The sequence below is a fragment of the Choloepus didactylus genome, chromosome 17, assembly GCF_015220235.1.
Source record: "Choloepus didactylus isolate mChoDid1 chromosome 17, mChoDid1.pri, whole genome shotgun sequence".
Taxonomy (NCBI): Eukaryota; Metazoa; Chordata; class Mammalia; order Pilosa; family Megalonychidae; genus Choloepus; species Choloepus didactylus.
The window spans coordinates 49,685,032-49,708,440 of NC_051323.1; the positions used below are offsets into that span (position 1 = coordinate 49,685,032).

Here is a 23,409-nt window from a genome sequence, read left to right on the forward strand (position 1 = left end):
TCTGGACACACTGACTGTCAGTGGCTATAGAGCATCCCATAGTACTGATATTGGATAGATTCCAATAGATTTTTCTAAAGACAAAAAGTTCTAGTAGCTCAAAAGAAAAACAACCAACCAACCAACCAACCAAAACATTCATCAGCAGGTACCTTCTTAAGACCCAGGTGTTGTGTGTTTCTTAATCTCCTGTTTGATGTGATCACCAATTTCCAGTGTGCTCAATGTCAATAGCCAACCAGGGTGGTTACTCATTTCTCATAACATTGTGTGGAAGTGATGTTTCATTCATTTGTTCATTCATTCATCTGTTCATTCATTCACACTTTTTCCCCAACAGGCCTGTGAAGAACTACTGTAGTTTCATCCCAAATGGGCTCTCCTGTGACCCTCCCTGTGGCCTAATTCATGGAGACTATCACTCAATAGGCTCCTCACATCTACTCAGGATGTGGTTAAAGAATATTCTAAGTTATTTGGTAGTTGGGAGTATTAGTACCTGGAAACATTTTTAAAATTCTAATTTTATGCCTTTCAGGACTTTGTATTATTCATGTATATGCGTATGGGTTTATCAAAGTCATACATGCTCATTGTGAAATATTCCAACCCTGCAGACAAATGTGAGGCAGAGAGTGATCTGGAACCACCTCCTGGCCTCAAACCTGGAGAAGGCTGCTCCTCACCCTGCTGTGGATATTTTCTCAAATCCTTGTTTCTATGCATAGGCCAACATTCTCTACACTTTACTTTTATAGATGATGTTAATATAAAATAGCGTGAATCTTGTTCTGGATCTCAGCTTTTTCCGATGCATAATTAAGTGTATTTAAAATGATTTAAAATAAATTATGAGTCATATCTCAGCCTTTCTTAACCAGTAAAATGAAATGTGATGTGTCAAAATTGAGTTAAATCCATAATCTCTGTCGATGTGCTTTTGACTTGCACATAACGAAAGGCTGGCAGGCAAAAGTGAGGCAGTTTCACACACTGTATTGACATTCAACAACGAGAAGGTCAGAGTAGGGAGTTGATGTCAATATGTTCATCTCATAGTGCAATAAAGCTGTCCTGGCAACTGTAATCCCAGCTGCCGTTTCCCCTCTTTTGGGTGATAAACACGCCATTCAGACCCTCAGCTCCTTTGCTATGAAAATACCATGCTTTAACAAAGATTGGTTTTCAATATCAATATAATCTAGATTTCAGGTTTCAAATAAAAACTTAACTTTCCCATACCAGATAGGTCTTTATTTGACAAAAAGACTATGAGATGACAGCTGAGATTTCTAATTCTGCCACGTGAAAATTGCAGGGCAAGTATTATCATTCTGAGTATCAAAAAGTTCAGTTAGCTCTCTATTTTGTTTTTCAATATTTTGGAAGCATGCTCTTCTTGGGGTATCACTGGCACTTTTAAATGTTGGGAAAATGTTTCCCTTTTCCTCCCTTTTTTGGTCAAAGAAATGGTATACGCAGAAAACAATAAAAAGGTAACACTGCACCATATATATTCTGTTCTTTGTCAGGGAAACTTGTTAGAATGAGCAAATTCCACATGCACAACTGCACTTTGCAGATGTGGGGGCAAAGAAATAGTAAAGCAGAGCTTCTGGGGGCTTATGGCCTGAAGACCCCTGGAACAAATGCTCATTACTTATATATTTCTACTTCCGAGTGGCAACACCAAAGCCATGTGATATGTGAGCCTCTGAGCCAGGGAAGGATCGGAAGGGACTAGAAAGAGGAGCCTGTGATGACCTCAACTTCTACAGGGTCTATATGCTTTAGCTTTGCCAGACCTACCAAGAGTCAATGTTTAAAAAGTCAATTCTGGGAAAATTGGAGAATTAAAAAAAAAAATTTTGTGAAAATTAACTATTTCACAAGGCAGTTCCTATCTATATTTAGCACAACTCAATTTAAAATTTATATGGGGCTTTCAGAGTGGACTGCCAGAGGCCATTAGCACACAGCTCTCGCAAATGGAGAAGCAGCAGTGTTCGGATTCACCTGGAAGATTCACTTGGCGGTCACCAAACTTCCCCTTATTGTGAGCTGTGGCCACGTCCCCTAAGAATAGGATCTGGGGAACAACCTGAAGCACATTATGATAAAAAGAAATATCATGTCTTTGATGTTGGGTGGGATATGCAAATAAGAATGAGAATAGGGTGTCTTAGTTCTGTCAGAGTATGCTGCGTTTTATTTGGGAAATGAGACAAAATCTTCCCATGATCAGCCACTCCATGTGACATCCCAACCCACACTCTGCTACTGACATTTTATCTCCCACTGAACAGCCTGGCTGTTGTAACATTTTCAGGATTCTTAATTTATGTCTTGCAGGATCTAAAATCAGATGGCAGGAACTTTAAGAAAATAATCACTGTTGACAGGCACCTCTATACTTTAAAAAGTTGGTACACCTCAGTGCTGTAAAAGTTGGGGAATGTTCTCTAATTTCTTTTTTGAAAATATGTCCAGAAACCAAATTCTAGCTCTGGAGTACTAAGCCTTCATCTTCCTCTTCTCAGAAAGAAAGGATGTATATTTATTTATAATGTTGTGCTTAAGAGCACAGACTCTTGAGCTAGATTACTAGCTCTGCCACTAATAGCGGACCTGAGCAAATTACTTAATCTCTCTGGGTCTCATTTTCATATATTGTAAGTTGGGGGTGTTAATAGCATCTCCCTCATAGGATTGTTGTGAAGATTAAATGAGTTTATTTATGGAGAATGCTATATAAAGATTAGCTAGTATTCTCCATCAGTTTTCCATGTTTTCCTACATGTACTACAAGTGCACCTATAACATGCCTGTGAAAACATATGATAAATGATATGGCTAAAAAAGCCTTGCTCCATCCCTGGAGAGTAGGAACCTAGTATATACCCCTTTTATACAGTACCTTACACATAGTGGAGACTTGAAAAACATCTTTAAGTTGAATGGAATACTGCCAGAACTGAAAGTAGTATTCCTGGATCTTTCAGGCTCAAGATCCTGAATTTTCAAGTGTTTCTAGTTCACTGCATCCCCACTTCATTTATCTCAAAGAGCCCGAGGCCAGGAAAAGAATAACCAATTTTCATAAAACTCAGGTAAGAGTATAAACCATTTCTGAGGAACTGCGCAAAATTTACGTCCTAGTGCCTGAGATTTAGGCCACTATAAATTTCCTCTTACCCAAAGTCCAAGGAGGCTTTGATTCTCATACCTAACTGCTTTTAGTACTGAACAGCCCGCAGCAGGTGCTTTCAGTTTTTCTTATTTGCTCCCACTCCCAGGTTGCCAGGGGAAGCCTGGACAGGCTGAGTAAGAGTAGGGTGCTTCACGAAGTGATCCAGCCGGGGACGAAAGAAACGAGACTACAAGGGTGTATTGTTCGGTAAAGGAACGCCAACTATCAGAGGGACCAGCCGCAGCACCGCCTATCACCACCAGAAGGTGAGGTCTCACTCCGCCGCGCCCCGTCCCCACCCCCTCACGCTCAGCCCCACCTCTTCGCACTAGGCCCCGCCCAGAGCCCGCCCAATACAATCGGGTGAGTGCCACAGCCTTGGGTCTTGGTCCGCGGGGCGCTTGCGCATTTCTTAAGACGCCGCGGCATTGCCCAAATCGAAATGTCGGGGGGAATCACATATTTTCTTCAAACTCCGCTATGTCGGCTTACCGCGCTTTACAAGATCCGATTTCGACTTTTTGATGCTGAGAGCCCGGATTCTCCTTTCCTGCTTTGGCTTAAAATGGCATATTTTAAACTAGGCGGTCTCCGGGCAGCCCGCCTCCTGGCGCAGGGTCCTGGGGCTGATACTTGGGCGACCGTCTGAGAGGCGGGGTCCTTTTCTGGGGCGGTCGCTCAGGCAGTCGCTGCGGGAAGCAAAACGCCGGCATCATGTACTACAAGTTCAGTGGCTTCACGCAGAAGTTGGCTGGAGCGTGGGCTTCGGAGGCTTATAGTCCACAGGTACGGATCACGCCGCGCCGGTTCTGCAGGGGAACCGGTGGCCTGAGCCCTCTGCGCCAGGGAGGAGCGGCACTGGAGCAGGGCAAGGCTTCTGACCACGGTTCGGTTCGGTTCGCCCCTCATCTTCTGGCATTTCCCCACGCCGATTTGCGGTGGTCACCGAGACCCCTCTTTCTGAAACTGCCTCCCCGGGGTGGGGCTGGCCCGGAGTGGAGGTTGGGCATGATACTCGTCAGGGTTCAAGGTGACCCTCGGGGTTGTTGCTTGTCTAAGCGGGGTGGCTGGGGGGTCGGCAGGGCCCAGAATGTGACCCAACGGGGTCCGAAGTTCATCTCTGTCCCTCTCTTCGAGGAAGTCCGGCTTTTGGCCTACTCGACCCCCCGTTGCCACTCTTGTGCCACAGGCCCAGAAGGCAGCCTCATCCAAGAACGAGGTTCAAGAGCGAGATGATGGTATCCAGGGAAGGCATAGGGACGGGAGGGGTGTACGATCCGTATTAGGAGTCTCACGGGTTCCTTCAAATGCCCGGGGAAGCCTGGACTAGGCAGTTACAGACTATGAGCTTAGAGTTTCCCAATTGTAAAATAATTGGGTGGCAGATTCCTTTTATGTGGGTGGTCTGGAAAGTATTCAGATTTCACTCAGATTCTACCAACTGGAGTTTGGCTCTCCAGCGTCAGTGGTGTAGTGATGAGGGATTTTAGAATCCCGGATAGGTTTTAGGCTTAAGTCCTGATTCTTCAGCTTTAATTGTGTGGCCTTGACAGAGTTACTTATTGTAAACTCTTTCATCTGGGGCTGTTTTAGTCCAATTAAATGAAGTGCGTGTCAAGTGATTAGCAGTCTCTGGCAGGTGATCGGTCCTGGATAAGTGGTAGCTATTCTCCAGAAGTTGAGCATGAGATAACTTCATATTCATTCCTCATCGAGTATGGTGGGAAGGGTAACGGATGCTCCATTATTGTTGCTATCTTCTCTTTTTCCTGTGGGACACTGCAGCTTCCCCCAAGGGAGAGGATGTTAAAGAATGATTTCAAACAAAGATTAAACGTGCTATTAACTAGGATGAGGAGAGCAAGAGAAAGAGCAAGCTGTTTTGGAAGGTGGGGATGGGTAGAAAGTGTCCAAGTTTACAAAGGTTGAGCTTGTGATGATTTGTCATATCTGGTAGCAAGCCACTGGGTTTACAAATATGGAGTTTGATAGATCTGGGTGTCTGCACCCCATGGGTGGTAGCAAAATCTGTGGTGAGGAGGAGATCACCAAGGAGAGAGTGTAGGGAAGAAAGGTGGAACTAAGATAAGACTACAGAAACAGGAAGGGAGGGCTGAGGAGGAAAATTTAACTAAAGAGCAGTCCAGAATTAGAAGACAAACCAGCTGTGGTGTCACTGAAATCAGATTAGTAAAAATTATAAAGAAAGAATTGTTGAGGAATGTAGACCTGGCATCATGGGATGGAGAACATCTTCTTGACCAAAAGGGGGATGTGAAAGGAAATGAAATAAGCTTCAGTGGCAGAGAGATTCCAAAAGGAGCCGAGAGGTCACTCTGGTGGGCACTCTTACGCACACTTTAGACAACCCTTTTTAGGTTCTAAAGAATTGGGGTAGCTGGTGGTGGATACCTGAAACTATCAAACTACAACCCAGAACCCATGAATCTCGAAGACAGTTGTATAAAAATGTAGCTTATGAGGGGTGACAAGGGGATTGGGAAAGCCATAAGGACCACACTCCACTTTGTCTAGTTTATGGATGGATGAGTAGAAAAACAGGGGAAGCAAACAAACAGACAAAGGTACCCAGTGTTCTTTTTTACTTCAATTGCTCTTTTTCACTCTAATTATTATTCTTGTTATTCTTGTGTGTGTGCTAATGAAGGTGTCAGGGATTGATTTGGGTGATGAATGTACAACTATGTAATGGTACTGTGAACAATCGAAAGTACGATTTGTATGACTGCGTGGTATATGAATATATCTCAATAAAATGAAGATTTAAAAAAAAAAAAAAAAAAAGACATAATGCTGAGCAAAATAAGCCAGGCACAAAAAGAGAGATATTGTATGTTAGCACTAATGTGAATTCTGTGAAAAATGTACAATGTTTTATACTGTAGAATGTAGGGGACCTAGAGATACCAATTAGTGGAGGGGGAATGATAATCTAATAAGAACAGATAAACTATGGAGGGTAATCTCAATGTTATGGGAATGCTCAGGAATGATTATGGTTTGTAAACTTTCTTGGATATAGTAAGATCATGTTGGAAGCAATAGAGTTATTTTAGGTTTTTTTTTTTTCTCTTATTCCTTTGTTTTCTTAGGGGTTGTTAATTTTCTTGGGGTATGGTAGGAACATGTTGGAAGCAATGTAGTTATTTTAGATTATTTGTTTTTCTTACTCCTCTGTTTGGACATGGTTTATTAATTTTCTTGGGGTATGGTAGGAACATATTGGAAGCAAAGTAGTTATTTTAGGTTATTTATTTTCCTTAATCCATTGCTTTGTTTGAAATGTTGTGGGGTTTTTTTGGTTGTTGTTTGCCTGTTTGTTTTTAATTTTTTGATAAACAAAGTTAAAAAATTGAAAAAAAATCAGTAGAAAAATGGGAGTAAAAACTAAATGACAAATAGGGTGGGATGGGGGGATGGTTTGGGTATTCTCTTTTCACTTTTATTTTTTATTCTTATTCTGATTCTTTCTGATGTAAGGAAAATGTTCAGAAATAGATTGTGGTGATGAACGCATAACTATATGATCATACTGTGAACAGTTGATTGTATACCATGGATGACTGTATGGTTTGTGAATATATTTCAATAAAACTGAATTTAAAAAAAAAAAAAAAAATAAATAGGACCTTAAAAAAAAAAAAAAAAAAAAAAAGAAAGAATTGTTGAGGAATGTAGACCTGGCATCGTGGGACGGAGAACATCTTCTTGACCAAAAGGGGGATGTGAAAGGAAATGAAATAAGCTTCAGTGGCAGAGAGATTCCAAAAGGAGCCGAGAGGTCACTCTGGTGGGCACTCTTACGCACACTTTAGACAACCCTTTTTAGGTTCTAAAGAATTGGGGTAGCTGGTGGTAGATACCTGAAACTATCAAACTACAACCCAGAACCCATGAATCTCGAAGACAATTGTGTAATAATGTGGCTTATGAGGGGTGACAATGGGATTGGGAAAGCCATAAGGACCACACTCCACTTTGTCTAGTTTATGGATGGATGAGTAGAAAAATAGGGGAAGGAAACAAACAAACAAACAGACAAAGGTACCCAGTGTTCTTTTTTACTTCAATTGCTCTTTTTCACTTTAATTATTATTCTTGTTATTTTTGTGTGTGTGCTAATGAAGGTGTCAGGGATTGATTTAGGTGATGAATGTACAACTATGTAATGGTACTGTGAACAATCGAATGTACGATTTGTTTTGTATGAGTGCGTGGTATGTGAATGTATCTCAGTAAAATGAAGATAAAAAGAAAATTGTTGACAGTGTTACAGCAATTTCTTTTACAGATTATAGGAAAATAAACTTTTCATCATATCTGGTTTTACTATAAAAAGGTGTATTTTTCGATATGTAGATCTTGAGTGTTCAGTTCATTGGGTTTTTAAAAATGCATACATTGTGTAACCCACACATCTATCAACATGAACTATTATATCACTGTCAGGAAATTTTCTTGGACGCTTTTCCAGATAGTCTCCTCTCATCTTCCTATTCTGACTTCTGTCTCCATAGATTAGTTTTGCCTATTTTTGAACTTTATATGAATGGAACCACACAGTATGTATTCTTCTGTGTAACGCTTATTTTTCTCAATATAATATATTTGAGATGCACCCATGTTGCCTGTATCAGTAGTTAGTTCCTTTTTTATTGCAGAGTAGGATTTCACTGTATGAATATACCACAAATTATTCTGTTGATAGTTGTAGATACTCTTTTAATAAAGTTTTAACATAATCTAGGTTTGGTTGCCTAGTGGGGAAAAAGTAAAATTTTGGACCAAAAACTGACTTCTTGAAGTTGAATTGGTACTCTGTAATTGACTAATAGTGGAGTGGGGTTACTTTAAGATACATTTGGTACAAAGAGGGCTTTCAGATTTCTAGCATCTTTTGATTTGTGTTTCTCTTGAAAATTCAGACTTCTTAGTTACTTAATGATTACTTAAGTTATGTCAAAAGAAGTAAAACTGGAGGCTTTATATGAATGTAGACTTAGAAGTGTTCCTTAAACCAGATGTTCTGACTTTGGTAATTAGGAGAACTTCAACTTTTCCTTTTTTGGAAGCATTAGCACACTGTAAATGTAGATGTTTATAACCTTTAATATTATATAAAGTGAGTAACCTGACATGAAATAACCTAATGCGTCAAATAATCTAATATTAAAAAGTTAGGTCTGTAACAATAGCATAGCTAGAGATTTATAAATCAAGTTGATGTCTAGTAGTTGTGGGGAGGATATTTTCCAGTGGCTGATTGAAAAGTATTTTCCTTACCTTTTTTTCTGTGTGCTGTGTCAAAAATAAATTGTGTTCTCTTACATGCATCCACATGGATAAACCTTGAAGACATCCTGTTGAGTGAAATAAGCCAGACAAAAATGACAAATGTTGTAGGATCTCACAGATAACGAAATAATTAGAATAAGCACATTCACGGAGTCTGAAACTAGAATACAGGTTACCAGGGGCCAAGATGGGGTTAGTGAATGGGGAGTTAATGCTTAATGGGTACAGTTTCTGTTTGGGTGATAGAAAAGTTCTTGTAATGGATGGTGGTGATGTTAATTACATTCACAATGTTGTACTCCCACCACTGAATTATGTATTTGAGTGTGTTTAAAAGGGGAAATTTTAGATTGTTTTTATGTTACTAGAATTAAAAAAACAAAACAAAACAAAACTGTTAATCAGATACTTTAAACATTCTTTTTGTACCCATACAACTACAAAGTAAGATTTTGGTATAAATAAAAATGTACTTAAATTATATACATATACAATGCAAGGAATGATTTGCATTAGAAATCTTACAAATTTAAACAATTAAACAACACAGAAGTGTCTATAGATTTCTTATGAGTGAAAAATATTGACAACAAAAATATTTTATGACCCTGTTATGTTAACTTTTGGTATTCCATACGGTCTTCACAATAACACATGCAGTAAAAATGAACACTGAGGTCACTCTCTGTATGATGATGATCCTTTAAAGAATATCAGATACTCACTTTTTGTAAACTGTTTTGGATTTGTGATAAATATGTAATGACTATCTGTACTATATTTAAAAAAAGGGGAATGAAGTTCTGATATAGGTAAAACATGTACAGGGTGACATGTTGAAGACATTAAGCTAAGTGAAATAAGCCAGACACAAAAGGACAAATGTATGATTCCACTTATATGGACTATCTAGAATAAGCAAATTCATAGAGACAGAAAGCAGTGGATTAGAGGTTATCAGGGCCTGGAGGGAATGGGAATGGGGAGTTATTTCTTAGTGGGTGCAGTTTATGTTTGGGGTGATAAACAGATTTTGGTAATAGATGGTGGTCATGGTAGTACAACCTTGTGAATGTAATTAATGCCACTGAATTATACATTTAAAAATGGTTGAAATGGCAACTTTTTGTTTTATTCATGTTACCACAGTAAACTTAGTAGAAGGAAATTGAAGCCAGTAGCACATGAAAAGGTACCCAACATTGTTAGTCATTATGGAGATGTAAAGTAAAACCATATGAGATACCACTTAACACCCAATAGAATGCCTATATCAAAAAGACAGACAAAAACAAGTGTTGGTGAGGATGGGGAGAAACTGGAATCCTACCACATTGTTGTTGAGAATATAAAATAGTGCAGCCACTTTAGAAAACAATAGGGCAGTTTCGTACCCAACAATTCCTCTCCCAGTTAAGATGACAGAATGATATTCTAGTTAAAGGGAACTGTGTGAGTGAGCGAGGAGAGATTCCATATAAGTGGAATCATACAACATTTGTTCTTTTGTGTCTGGCTTATTTCACTTAGCTTAATTGTTCAACATGTTACCCTGTACATGTTTTACCTATATCAGAACTTCATTCCCTTTTTTTTTAATATACTACAGATAGTCATTACATATTTATCACAAATCCAAATTACTGTAAGGGAGATCATTGAGGAGGCGAATTTGGCCTTGGTGGAAGGATATAGTCATGAAGGATCTGGAATGGGAGGATTTAATTTTGTGAGAAAAGAGTAGGAGTTAACAAAGCAACTTGATGTTGTGGTAGAGTCTTGTACAGAGGTTGAAACAAGGGCATGCTTCTTACCTTTAGTTCCATGGTGATTAAAGGTTTATGCCTGCGGAAACAGTGTCATGGCCAAAACTTTGAAAAGATAATCTGATAGGAGTGGAGCAGGGAGAGGCCAGTGGCAGTGATTCTTGCTACATCATTAAAGTAGTTCAGGGTCTTTTGTGTAGGAATGGAGAATGGGTCAGAGGTCCGGAAGAGAAGGACTTGGTGATTGATGATAGAGATGTTAGGGATAAGGAAGGAGGACTCCAAGATGTCTGGTGAATGGGAGGATGGTGGTACTTTTTACAGAAACAGGGAGCTTCAGAGGAGGCTTGTGAGGGAAACTGAAAAGTGAATTTTGGACATGCTAAGTGTGAGGTATCAGGAGGACATGGAGGTGGTGATACCTAGCTGGCAGTTAGAAATGAAGGACTTAAGTCATTGTGGATTGAAATAGTTTCCAATCCTAAATCAGAGTGAAATGGTTGATAGCTTTCTATCGTTTAAAAATTAAAATTTTGGAGTGATAATTCTCTTATTTCTCCACCTCCTCTCTCCTCTCCAAACCCAAAAGGTAGAAGAAAAGGGAAACTTTGGGTTAGCCAACTTTGGGGGAAAAATCATGTTTACTTTTCTCTTTAAAAATTTGGAGCACTAAAATAGACTATTAGCAAGAAGTAAAACTAATAAACATGATTGAGGTTGAATGGCTTTTAATTTTGGAGATAGTGACCATGTAAACAGCTAAGAGATTTGATATTGGAAAGTAAAATCTGATTCCTTCTTGATCTACAAGCTACTTATTTTAAGAACAGTATTCAATTATTTTCTCATTGCTGTGGAAGGCTCTGCCATCAAGTGTTTGCTCATGTAGCTTTGGTTCTGTAATATTCAAGTCTCTATTATAGTGAAGGTATAGTCTTCCCTTAGGTATTTATACATTCATCAAACATTTATTAAATGCTCTCTGTGTGCCAGTCATTTCTTTTGCATCTTGGGAAATAAAGCAGTGAATGCAGTCGGGTGTGGGGGACGACATGCAGTTTTCGGAGGAATGGTCAGGGAGTGTTTCACTGAGAAGGTGATATATGGGCAAAGACCTGTAGGAGGTGAGGAAGCAAGCCGTGTTGATACTTGGAGAAGAGCATTCTAGGCAGAGGGATCATGTCTGGTGTCTGAGAGGTTTAAGGACTTAGTCCAATGAGTGGGAGTGATGTAAGGGGAAGGATGCATCTTTGTAGGCCCTTGACCATTGTAGTAAGAACTTTGGGTTTTACTTAGTGAGATACAAAGCCTTTGGGAGGATTTGAACAGAGTAGTGACATTCTCTGTTTTAACAGAGTCACTGGTTGCTATGTTAAGAGTAGGTTGCAAGAGAGCAGGGGTGGAAGCAGGGTACCAGTTAGAAGGGAAAAAATGAGGTGCAAGATGATGGTTGCTTGGACCAAGGTATGAATTGGTGGAGATGGTGAGATGTGGTCAGATTTTGAACATGTTTTGAAGGTAGCGCCAAAAGCATTTACAAGATGTGACAAGAATTGTCAAGAATGATTTGAAGGCTTTTCACCTGGGTACCTGGAAGGATGCTTTTGTCATTTACTGAGATGGGGGAATAACATATGTGAGACTCACAATTTAGGCTGGCATAATAGCAGTCTGGAAGAGGTATTGATAAAGGGATTTACTCTGGATCCCTTCCTGTGAAAATAGCTTCCTGATCAAGTCTACTTTTCAGAATCCCAGTGCTAGTGATCTAGCTGCCTTGAAATAATTGGAACATTGACTTCCCTGACATTGTTAGGAAATTTAATGATGGGAATGTGAAGTGCCTAATCATCAAATTCATCCCTTTTACCTGTGGAGCCAAAACACCTGAGTTATTGACAGTATGAGAAAATAAAAACAACATGTGGTTTGAATCCCACCTTCCTTAGGAATCTCTGAAGATTTTTTTTTTAAGCTTTTTATTTTGAAATAATTTCAAACTTACGACAGTTTGAAAAATGATACTGACCCCATACAGAGAACTTTTAACATTCCCCCACCCCCCAGATACCCATATCCACCAAATTTAATATTTCACCACCTTTGCTGTATGTTTATTCTGTCTGCCAGTCTATCTCTCTATCTCTCTGCTGAACATTCGAGCTGAAGGTCTGTAGAGGGGTTTGAATCATGAAGATGCACCGCTTTATTGAATGGATAGAAGTGTGTTTGTGTCTATGTGTGTGTGTACATACATAGCCCTTTTTTTTTTTTTATTATTGTGGACTTTAACATATATGCATAACAGTGATAACTTTCAATGTATGATTTCACAAGCAGTTAGCAAATCTCAAAGAATATCATGGGTCACAGTTACGCAACTTCAACCATTTCCATTGTTGTAAAATATAACATACATACTTAAAGGTGTCATCTCTTGATGTACTGCTCAACAGTGAGTCATAGGTAATTTCGAAAATTGTTATGGGTTACAGTTCCACAATTTCAGTTATTTCCTTATGGTGCAGTACAAGGTATATACAAAAAGGTGAAGACCTTCAAGGCAAAATTCAATGAGCAGCTATAGAGCAAAATCCAAGGAATGCTTTTGGCTACAGTTCCACCATGTCATTTACCTCCTTCCAGCCATTCCAATACACCAGCATCCAAAAAATATGTACATAATTATATAAATTTTCAGTAGTCATGGACCTTTGTTCGATGTTATCTTGTCTGTTGCTACTTCTTCCTCTCACTTAATCTCTTTCTCCATCTTCAGGGGTGTCTAGGCAGTGAGCACCCTAACTTTTTCATATTAAAAGGGGATGTTGACAGTATGGGGAAGGGGGCCATATCTGATAGTTGATCTTAAAGAGGCTGTTGCTTCTGGGTTTTAGGACTTGTCTGGTGTAGAAATACTCTAGTAGATTTAAGTTTCTGAAAGATAAAATTTAGTGAGTGCATCTTTTATAGAATATCAGGTAGGGACCTAGGTATTTGGAAACTATTTTTGGTAAGGGCATGGCGTGCTGTGGTCAATTGGGATGTGTAGCTGCAGCTTACATAAGAGAAACCTCCAAGATAGCCTCTCGACTCTATTTGGGATCTCAGCCACTGTGTCCTTAGCTTGTTACCTTTCTTTTTAACCCCCTTTGGTCAAGTAGGCATTTTTAATCTCTCATTGCCAGGGCCAGGCTTATTCCTGGGATCATGTCCCACATCACCAGGGAGATTCATTCCTCTGGAAGTCATGTCCCTCTTGCGGATGGGGTGGGGGGCGGTTAATGAATTTATTTACTGAGTTGGGCTTAGAGAGAGAAAGGCCACATCTGAGCAAGAAAGAGGTTGCCTGGAGGTGCCTCTTAAGTGTAATTATAGGAGGGCTCAGTCTCCTATTTACAACCCTAAATTTCACAACAGCAAGTCTCAAGTCAGGGGCTTGATGTCAGTAATGGGTTCCTAACTTGGCTTAATATATATTCTATCCCAAGTTGAATGGTTGTGCCAGTTTGAATATATTATGTCTCCCAAACGCCATTATCTTTGATGTAATCTTGTGTGGGCAGACGTTATCAGTGTTGATTAGATTGAGTGTTTCTGTGGAGATGCACCCCACCCAACTGTGGGTGATGACTCTAATTGGATAATTTCCATGGAGTGTTGGCCCACCCATTGGTTGGGCCTTGATCAGTGGAGCCATGTAAATGAGCTGAGGGGCAGAGGGAACTCAGTGCAGCTGTGAGTGATGTTTTGAAGAGGAGCTACAGCCAGGAGGGACACTTTGAAGAAAGCACAGGGGCTGCAGATGAGAGACAGTTTGAAGACAGCTGTTGAAAGCAGACTCTTGCTCTGGAGAAACTGAGAGAGACAAGTATCCCAAGTGCAACTAAGAGTGACATTTTTGAGGAACTGTAGCTTAGAGAGGAATGTCCTGGGAGAAAGCCATTTTGAAACCAGAACTTGGAACAGAGGTTTTCCAGGCACCATTGGCCATCCTCCAGTGAAGGTACCCGATTGCTGATGTGTTACCTTGAATATTTTATGGCCTTAAGACTGTAACTGTGTAACCAAATAAACCCCGTTTTATAAAAGCCAATCCGTCTCTGGTGTTTTACATTCCGTCAGCATTAGCAAACTAGAACAATGGTCAATTTCTTACATTATCTTCACTTAGATGTGCAATCATCATCACTCTCAACTTTAAACAATTATCATAACATAATACATCCCAGAGCTCTTATCAACTGCTAATTATTCATCCCTAGTATTAGTGTAGAATTGGTAAGATATTCCTATTAAATATAGTCACATTAATACATAATGGGTAGTTTTTCCATGCCACTCTGTTGTTAACCCTCTGCAGCAGTGTCATATCTTATAAGAATATCATGCTAACACTTATTTAGGTTTGTGTTGCTACTCTGTGGGATACTTGCCTTTAAACAACCATTTACGAACATATTCACCTTCAGTGTGTCACTGATACGATCCCATTAATGAACTATGGTCACTCCTGACCATTCTCATACAATTAAGACCACCTTCATTATCATATCTGTACCTATTAGATTATTGTTCTGCCTTCACTAGGCTCTGACTATCTCTAGGTCCCCTGTATTCTACATTTTAAAACACTTATTTTACATTTTTCACAGAGTTCACATTAGTGGTAACATACAATATCTCTCTTTTGGTATCTGGCTTATTTGACTCAGCATTATGTCTTCAAGGTTCATCCATGTTGTCACGTTTCATGACCTTATTCCTTCTTACTGCTGTGTAGTATTCCATTGTGTGTATAAACCACATTTTGTTTATCCACTCCTCTGTTGAAGGACATTTGGATTGTTTCCATCTCTTGGGAATTGTAAACAGTGCTGCTATGAACATCAGTGTGCAACTATCTGTTTGTGTCACTGCTTTCAGGTCTTCTGAATATATACCGAGACGTGAAATTGCTGGATCGTAGGGTACCTCGATATCTAGTTTTGTAAGGAACCACCAGAGTGTCCTCCAGAGTGGCTCTGCCATCATACAGTCCTACCAGCATGAATAAGGGTTCCAGTTTCTCCATATCCTCTCCAGCATTTGTAGTTTCCTGTTTAATAGCAGTTATTCTAATTGGTGTGAGATGATATCTTGTTATTGTCTTGATTTGCATCTCCCCAATAGCTAGTGAAGATGAACATTTTTTCCTTTGTTTTTTAGCCATTTGTATTTCCTCTTCAGAGAAGTGTCTTTTCATATCTTTTGCCCAGTTAATAATTCAGTTTGTACTATTGTCGTTGAGTTGTAGGATTTCGTTATATGTGCAGGATATCAGTCTTTTATCGGATACATGGTTTCCAAATATTTTTTCCCATTGAGTTGGCAGCCTCTTCACCTTTTTGACAAGTTCCTTTGAGGTACAGAAGCTTTTAATTCTGAGGAGTTCCCATTTATCTATTTTTTCTGTCGTTGCTTGTGCTTTGGGTGTAAGGTCTAAGTGACCTAATACTAGGTCTTGAAGATGTTTCCCTACATTATCTTCTCGGAGTTTTATGATACTGTCTCTTATGTTGAGGTCTTTGATCCACTTTGAGTAATTTTTATGTAGGTGTGAGGTAGGGGTCCTCTTTCATTCTTTTGGTTATGGATATCCAGTTCTCCCAGCCCCATTTGTTGAAGAAACTGTTATGTCCCAGTTCAGTGCATTTGGGGGCTTTATCAGAGATCAGTTGACCATAGATCTGGGGGTCTATCTCTGAATTATCAATTCATTTCCATTGATTAATATGTCTTGTCTTTATGCCAGTACCATGCTGTTTTGACTACTGTGGTTTTATATTAAGCTTCAAAGTCAGGAAGTGTAAGTATTACCACTTCATTTTTGTTTTTTAGAATGTTTTTAGCAATTTGAGGTATCAAAGTTTGCTGAATTTTGTTGAATGCTTTTTCAGCATTTATTGAGATGATCGTTTGATTTTTCCCTTTTGATTTATTAATGTGTTGTAGTACATTGATTTTCTTACGTTGAACCATCCTTGCATGCCTGAAATGAACCCCACTTGGTCATGGTGTATGATTTTTTTAATGTGTCTTTGGATTCGATTTGCAAGTATTTTGTTGAGAAATTTTGTATCTATATTCATTAGGGAGATTGACCTGTAGTATTCCTTTCTTGTAGCATCTTTATTTGATTTTGGTATTAGAGTGATGTTGGCTTCATAAAATTAGTTAGATAGTGTTCCATTTTCTTCGGTTTTTTTTGAAAGAATTTAAGTAGGATTGGTGTCAGTTCTTTTTGGAAACTTAGGTAGAATTCCCCTGTGAAGCCATCTGGCCCTGGGCTTTTATTTGTAGGAAGCTTGTGATTGGTTTGTTGAGGTCTTCTGTTTCTTCTCTGGTCAGTCTAGGTTGTTATGTGTTTCTAGGAAATTATCCATTTCCTCTAAATTATCTAGTTTATTGGCATACGTTTGTTCATAGTATCCTCTTATGATTATTTTTAATTTCTTTAGGATCCAAAGTAATGTCCCCTCTCTCATTTATTGTTTTGTTTAGTTGGGTCTTCTCTTTTTGACTTTGTCCATCTAGCTAAGTGCTTGCCAATCTTATTGATTTTCTCAAAGAACCAACTTTTGGTTTTATTTATTCTCTCTATTGTTTTTTTCTCCATACCATTTATTTCTGCTTTAATCCTTATTTCTTTCCTTTTACTTGCTTTAGGATTAGTTTGCTGTTCATTTTCTAGCTTCTTCAGTTCCATTAGTTCTTTGATTTTAGCCCTTTCTTCCTTTTTAATGTATGCATTTAGAGCTGTAAATTTCCCCCTCAATATTGCCTTCACTGCATCCCATAAGTTTTAATATTTTTGTTCTTGTTTTCATTCCTCTCTAGATATTTAGCAATTTCTCTTGCAGTTTCCTTTTTGATCCGCTGATTGTTTAGGACTGTGTTGTTTAACCTTCAGGTATTTGTGACTGTCCTAGATCTTTGATGGTTATTTGCTTCTGTAGTATTTCACTGTGATCAGAGAATGTGCTTTGAATAATTTCCATCTTTTTAAATTTATTGAGGCTTGCTTTATGCCACAGCATATGATCTATCCTGGAAAAAGTTCCATGAGCACTAGAGAGGAATGTATAGCCTGGTGATTTGGGATGTAATGCTTTATATATGTCTGTTAAGTCTAATTCATTTATCACATTGTTTAGGTTCTCAGTTTCCTTACTGGTCCTCTGTCTGGTTGATCTGTGTATAGGAGTGGGTTATGTATTGAAGTCTCCCACAATTATTGTGGAAACATCTGTTGCGTCCTTCAGTTTTGCCGATGTTTGTCTCATGTACTTTGGAGCACCTTGATTGGGTGCATGAACATTTATGATTGTTATTTCTCTTGGTGAATTGTTCCTTTTATTAATATACATTGTCCTTCTTTTTCTCTTATGACATTCTTGCATTTAAAATCTATTTTGTCTGAAATTAATATTGCTACCCCTGCTTTCTTTTGGCTGTAGCTTGCATGGAATATTTTTTTCCATCCTTTCCCTTTCAATATCTTTGCATCGCTGGGTCTAAGATGAGTCTCTTTTATGCAACATATTGATGGTTCATATTTTTTATTCCATTCTGCCAATCTTTATGTTTTAATTGGGGTGTTTAATCCATTCACATTGAGTGTTATTACTGAGAAGGCAGTTCTTGAATCAACTATCTTACCCTTCGCTTTTTATTTGTCAGATGTACCTTTTCCCCTCTCTCTATTTCCTTTAAGTTACCCTTACTGAAGCTCTTCAGTTCTGTGCCCTTCTCCAGACTTCTCCCTTCTTTCATTTCTCAGCCAGTGGAGCTCTCTTTAGTATTTCTTGTAGGGCAGGTCTGTTAATTCTCTCTCCAGTTATTTGTCTTTGAAAATTTTAAACTCTCCCTAAATTTTTTTCTGATCTTTTGATTTGGGTGTTTGGGTTTGAGTTCTCCATATCGTCTGGTTTTATCATATGCTTTAAGATTTTCTGTTGTTTTTGGCCTCTTGGCATTTGTTTTACTTGATAGGGTTCTTTCAGGGTCTATAAAATACCAATCTCTAATTTGTCAGATCTACAGCTTGGTGGTGTACACTTTCTCTAACTGAACAGCAGATGGCGTCCGCGAGTCACCTATTCCCCTCAAGTCAGTTCTCCCCAACTTTGTCTCTGTGGTGTGTGGGGGTCTGATTCTTGTGGGGTTCAATTGGTGCACCAATTTGGGTGTGTTGTTGGTGCTGCCCACCCTGAATGTAGGGCATGTGTCTGAGTGGTTAGGGAGGCAGGGCCACTTTAATAATCAAACCTCCTAGGTGTTCCTGGAGATTTAAGGCTGTTGCAAGAGTCCAAGCCTTCACCTCAGTCCCACCACAGATCGTCTCTGCCGCTGACCCACAAGTCCCTGGCACTGGCATATGGTCCCTGGGATTTCCGAGTGGTCCCTCTTCTCAGCCATGCTCTTCCAGGACCCCTGCCGAGGGAAGGCTGCGCCACGTCACAAGTACATGCTGGCCCTCCAGGGAAGCCCTGGGCCGCCGGGCCGTGCAGGGGTGTTCCCAGCCTGCTGTAAAGATGGTTGGATGGGGCCTGTTAATTTCCCCCTCTTCGCACAGCTCCTCCTTCCCAGCTCCGGGACAGTTAGCTGTGGGTGCTATAATGGCCACTGTCCACGGCCGATATTGTGGCGTGTGTGCGGTGCTGCGGGAGACACTCCCCGTCACACTGGGTTTCTTGGCTCGGCTCTGGGCTATGGGTCTGGCCCCAGGCAGGAGCATCCCCAGCCTGCAAGGGGCGCGGTTTCTTTGTCCTTTTGTCTCACCTCTGCCTCCCTGGCCCTGAGACAATCATCAGCGGGTGTGGGAAGGGCTATCCTCCATGCCAGACACCGAGGCGTTGGGACAGCCCGCTCCTGCCATGCTTCACTGCGTGGTTCTCACCGTTGTATCCACAGTCGGTCCCAGGTTTTTTTTTTTTAAAAAGAACTAGTCCGTCTCCAAACGCCAACCCACAGTTTCCCCACACTGCAGCGCGCCTGCTGGACTTTCAGCTGGCTCACTCCTGGTTTCACCAAATGCATGGTCCCTGTTGATTTAGCAGACCTTGTCCGGCTGGTGCATTGCTGGAACTGATGTTCTGGGTCACTTTCTGGCTTTTATCTAGTATTTTTCATGGAGGTGTTTTTGCCCTGTCTTACCTAGCCGCCATCTTGGGTTCTCTCTCTCCCTCAATTTTGAAGGAGAACTTTGCTGGATAAAGAATTCTTGGTTGACAGTTTTTCTTTTTCAGAATTTTAAATGTCATCTTACCACTGCCTTCTTGCCTCCATGGTGCCCGCTAAGTAGTCACTACTTAGTCTTATGTTGTTTTCGTTGGATATGGTGAATTGCTACTCTCCTGCTGCTTTCAGAACTTTGTCCGTCTTTTCAGCATTTGACAGTCTGATAAGAATTATGTCTCGGAGTGGCTCTATTTGGATTTATTCTATTTGGAGTTCGTTGACCATCTCTGATTTGTGTATCTATGCCATTTAGCAGTGTGGGGATGTTTTCCCCAACAATTTCTTTGAATACTCTTCCTAGTCCTTTACCCTTCTCTTCCCCTTCTGGATCACCAGTGATTCTTGTATTTGTGTGCTTCATGTTGTCCATCATTTTCCTGAGATCCATTTCAAATATTTCGTTTTTTTTTCACCATTTGTTCTTCTGTGCTTTCACTTTCCATCACACTATCTTTGAGTTTGCTAATTTGTTCCTCTGCTTCTTCACATTTGGTGTTGTGTGTCTTAAGAATCTTTTTAATTTGATCACCAGTCTCGTTTATTTCCATAAGATCTATTTTTTTTAATTTACTCTTGCAAATTCTTTTTTATGCTGTTCTAGGGTCTTCATGTCCTTTATATCCTGAGCCATGATATTGATGTTTGTGAGTACTTCTTCAATTAATTGCTGCAAGTTCTCTGTCTCCTGTGGTTTTTAAATTTGGGCATTTGTGTTATCCATATCTTCTGTTTTTTTCATATGCTTTATAATTTTCTGTTATTTTTGGCCTTGTGGCGTTTGCTTGTCTTGATAGAGTTCTTTTAGGATATGCAGACTTATTTGAACATTTATCGACAGAGCTACAGCTTGGTGGAGTGCACTTTCCCTGTCCTTTGAGCAGATGGTGCTCCCAGGCCACCTCTTAGTGTCAGTCCACCTCTCTCCAACTTTGTCTCACACTGAGTGGGGGCTGAAACCATGGGGAGGTACATTCAGTGCACCAATTTTCCATGTGCTGTGGGGCCTGCCATCCCTGTTAGTGGGGGATGTGCCCTATGCAGTTTGGCTGGGAGTCCGCTCCAGGACACAGTGGCCCAGGCTGTTCCAGGGCTGTGCATGGAGCACCCTGGGGCTGCAGACCTGTGTGTCTTAGACTCCAGCTCAGATTCCCCACAGACCCTCTCTGCCATGGGTCCACAAGTGCCTGGGATTGGGGGAGGACTCCTGGCACTTCCGTGCAGCACCCCTGCCTCTAGGCTGTGCCCACCACGGACTTCCCTGGAGGAAGAGTGGGCTCTGTCATGAGCCTCCTGATTCCCAAATTCCCGTAAGGAAGCTCTCGGCCGTGGCACTGTGAAGGGGTGTCTCTCAGCCACCTGAATACTGCCACCATAAACACCAGTGTACAGATGTCCATTTGTGTCCCTGCTCTCTCAGTTCTTCCAAGTATAGTGGTACCTCGGTACTCAACTGCTTTGAAACTTGTCAAATTTGGTACTCCATGCATTTTGATGTGAAAATTTTGTCCCCGTGCTTGTTGTTTGTTTGGTATTTGATGAGCACATGTTGGTTACCTCATGACTTGTTACCCTTTACAGCTGAAATGAAGGATCACACGTTATTCATGCACTAGCTCTTGCCTTATGCACATTCTCTTGTGGTCTTACCTTAGTGTCTGTGGTCATTTTGTGGATTTTTTTGTGCTTTTTTTTTTTCTCATCATGGGTCCTAAGAAACTAAGCAGTGAGAGCACTGAGCAGAAAAGAAAATTACTTTGCCCAACCATTGAGGAAAAAAAAAGAATAGGCAAATATGAGAATGCTATTTTCATTACTACTCTTGCTAGGTGTGCCGGTTTGAATGTATTATGTCCCCTCAAATGCCATTTTCTTTGATGTAATCTTGTGTGGGCAGACTTATCAGTGTTGATTAGATTGTAATTCTTTGAGTATTTCTGTGGAGATGCACCTCACCCAACTGTGGGTGATGTCTCTGAAAGGTGATCCTTGTTTTATTTTTTATTTTTTTATTTTATTTTTTTCTCTTCATTCTTTTTTTTAAATACTTTTTGTTAGAAAAATTATGCATAAAATACGGAGTTCCCATATTCCATCTCTCATTAACACCTTGCATTAGTGTCATACATTTGTTACAATCGATAAAAAATTAATAATTGTTATATTAATTGTAATCAATGTTTTACATTAGTGTTCACTGTGTTGTACAATTCTATGATTTTGTTTTTCATTTTTACTCTACTAACATATGCAACCTGAAATTTTCCCTTTTAATCACAGTCAAATATATAATTCAGGGCTGTTAATTACATTCACAATGTAATTGCATTGTAATGCATTAACTCCCTATTCCCTATCCACACTTCATCCCCTGGTAACCTCTATTCTAGTTTTTGACTCTATGAATTTGCTTATTGCATTTATTTCATATCAGTGAGGTTAACAATATTTGTCCTTTTGTGTCTGGCTTATTTCACTCAACATAATGTCTTCAGGGTTCATTCATGTTGTAGCATCCATCAGAATTTCATTCCTTTTTACAGCTGAATAATATTCCATTGTATGTTGTTCCTGTTTGCTAATGCTGCCGTTATGCGAAATACCAGAAATGGATTGGCTTTCATAAAGCGGGTTCATTAAGTTACAAATTTACGGTTTTAAGGCCATAAAAGTTGTCCAGACTAAGGCATCAACAAAATCTTACCTTCACTAAAGGAAGGCCGATGGGCATCAGGAAAACCTCTGTTAGCTGGGAAGGCATGTGGCTGGCATCTGCTGATCCTGAGTTGGGTTCCAATCGCTTTCTCCAAAATGCCTCTCTCAGCCCCTGTGCATTCTTGGTTCTTTCTACCAGGACATTTCTCGCTAAGTGCCTGAGGATCCTGTCTCAGCATATCCCAGGGCAAACTCTGGGCTTCATCTCTTAGCTTGACATCTCAAAATGTCCTTCTGTCTGCACCTCCAAGCATCTCCAAGTGTTGGCATCAGCCAGCGTCTGGGCCTGGAGCTCTCTTAATAGCCCAGTGAACTAATCAAGACCTACCCTGAATGTGCGGGGTCAAAACTCCGTGGAAACGTTCAATCAAGAGGTTACACCCCAATCAAAAAGATTAATCACTCTGCCCCCACAAGACTGCATTAAAGAATATGCCTTTCTCTGGGGGACATAATATATACAAACCGGCACATATGTATATACCACATTTTATTTATCCATTCATTGGTTGATAGACACTTGGGTAGCTTCCATCTTTTGGCAATTGTGAATAATGCTGCTATGAACATCAGTGTGCAGATATATATTCGAGTTCCTGCTTTCAATTCTTACCTAGAAGTGGGATTGCCAGCTCAAATGGTGGTTCTATACTTGACTCTCTGAGTAACCACCAAACTGTCTTCCACAGTGGCTGCCCCATTTTACATTCCGACTAACAAAGAATGAATGTTCCTGTTTCTCCACATCTTCTCCAGCACTTGTCATTTTCCACTTTTTTAATGGTAGGCATTCTAGTGGGTGTGAAATGGTATCTTTTCGTGGTTTTGATTTGCATCCCCTAATGGCTAATGATGTTGAGCATCTTTTCATGTGCTTTCTGGTCATTTGTATATCTTCTGTGGAGAATGTCAGTTCAAGTCCGTTTTTAAATTGGGTTGTCTTTTTGTTGTTGAGTTGTAATATTTCTGTATACATTCTGGATATTAAATCTTTATCAGACGTGGTTTCCAAATATTTTCTCCCATTCGGTAGGTTTTCTTTTTATTTTAAAGATGAAGTCTTTTGATGCAAAAAAAAAAAAAATGTTTTTAATTTTGTTGAGATCCCACATTTAGCATTTTTTTGTTGTTGCTCATGCTTTG

General features: G+C 39.9%; 1 protein-coding gene across 1 annotated transcript in view; it reads left to right on the top strand.

The window, feature by feature from the left end:
- The first annotated feature begins 3,835 nt into the window (after positions 1-3,835).
- LOC119512301 (cytochrome c oxidase subunit 7A-related protein, mitochondrial) overlaps positions 3,836-23,409 on the top strand; it is a 60,215-nt gene continuing 40,641 nt past the window's right edge. The window contains exon 1 of the mRNA XM_037806890.1: positions 3,836-3,976. Coding sequence (XP_037662818.1) covers positions 3,905-3,976 — 72 coding nt within the window. The 5' untranslated portion in view covers positions 3,836-3,904. The remainder of the gene's footprint in view (positions 3,977-23,409) is intronic.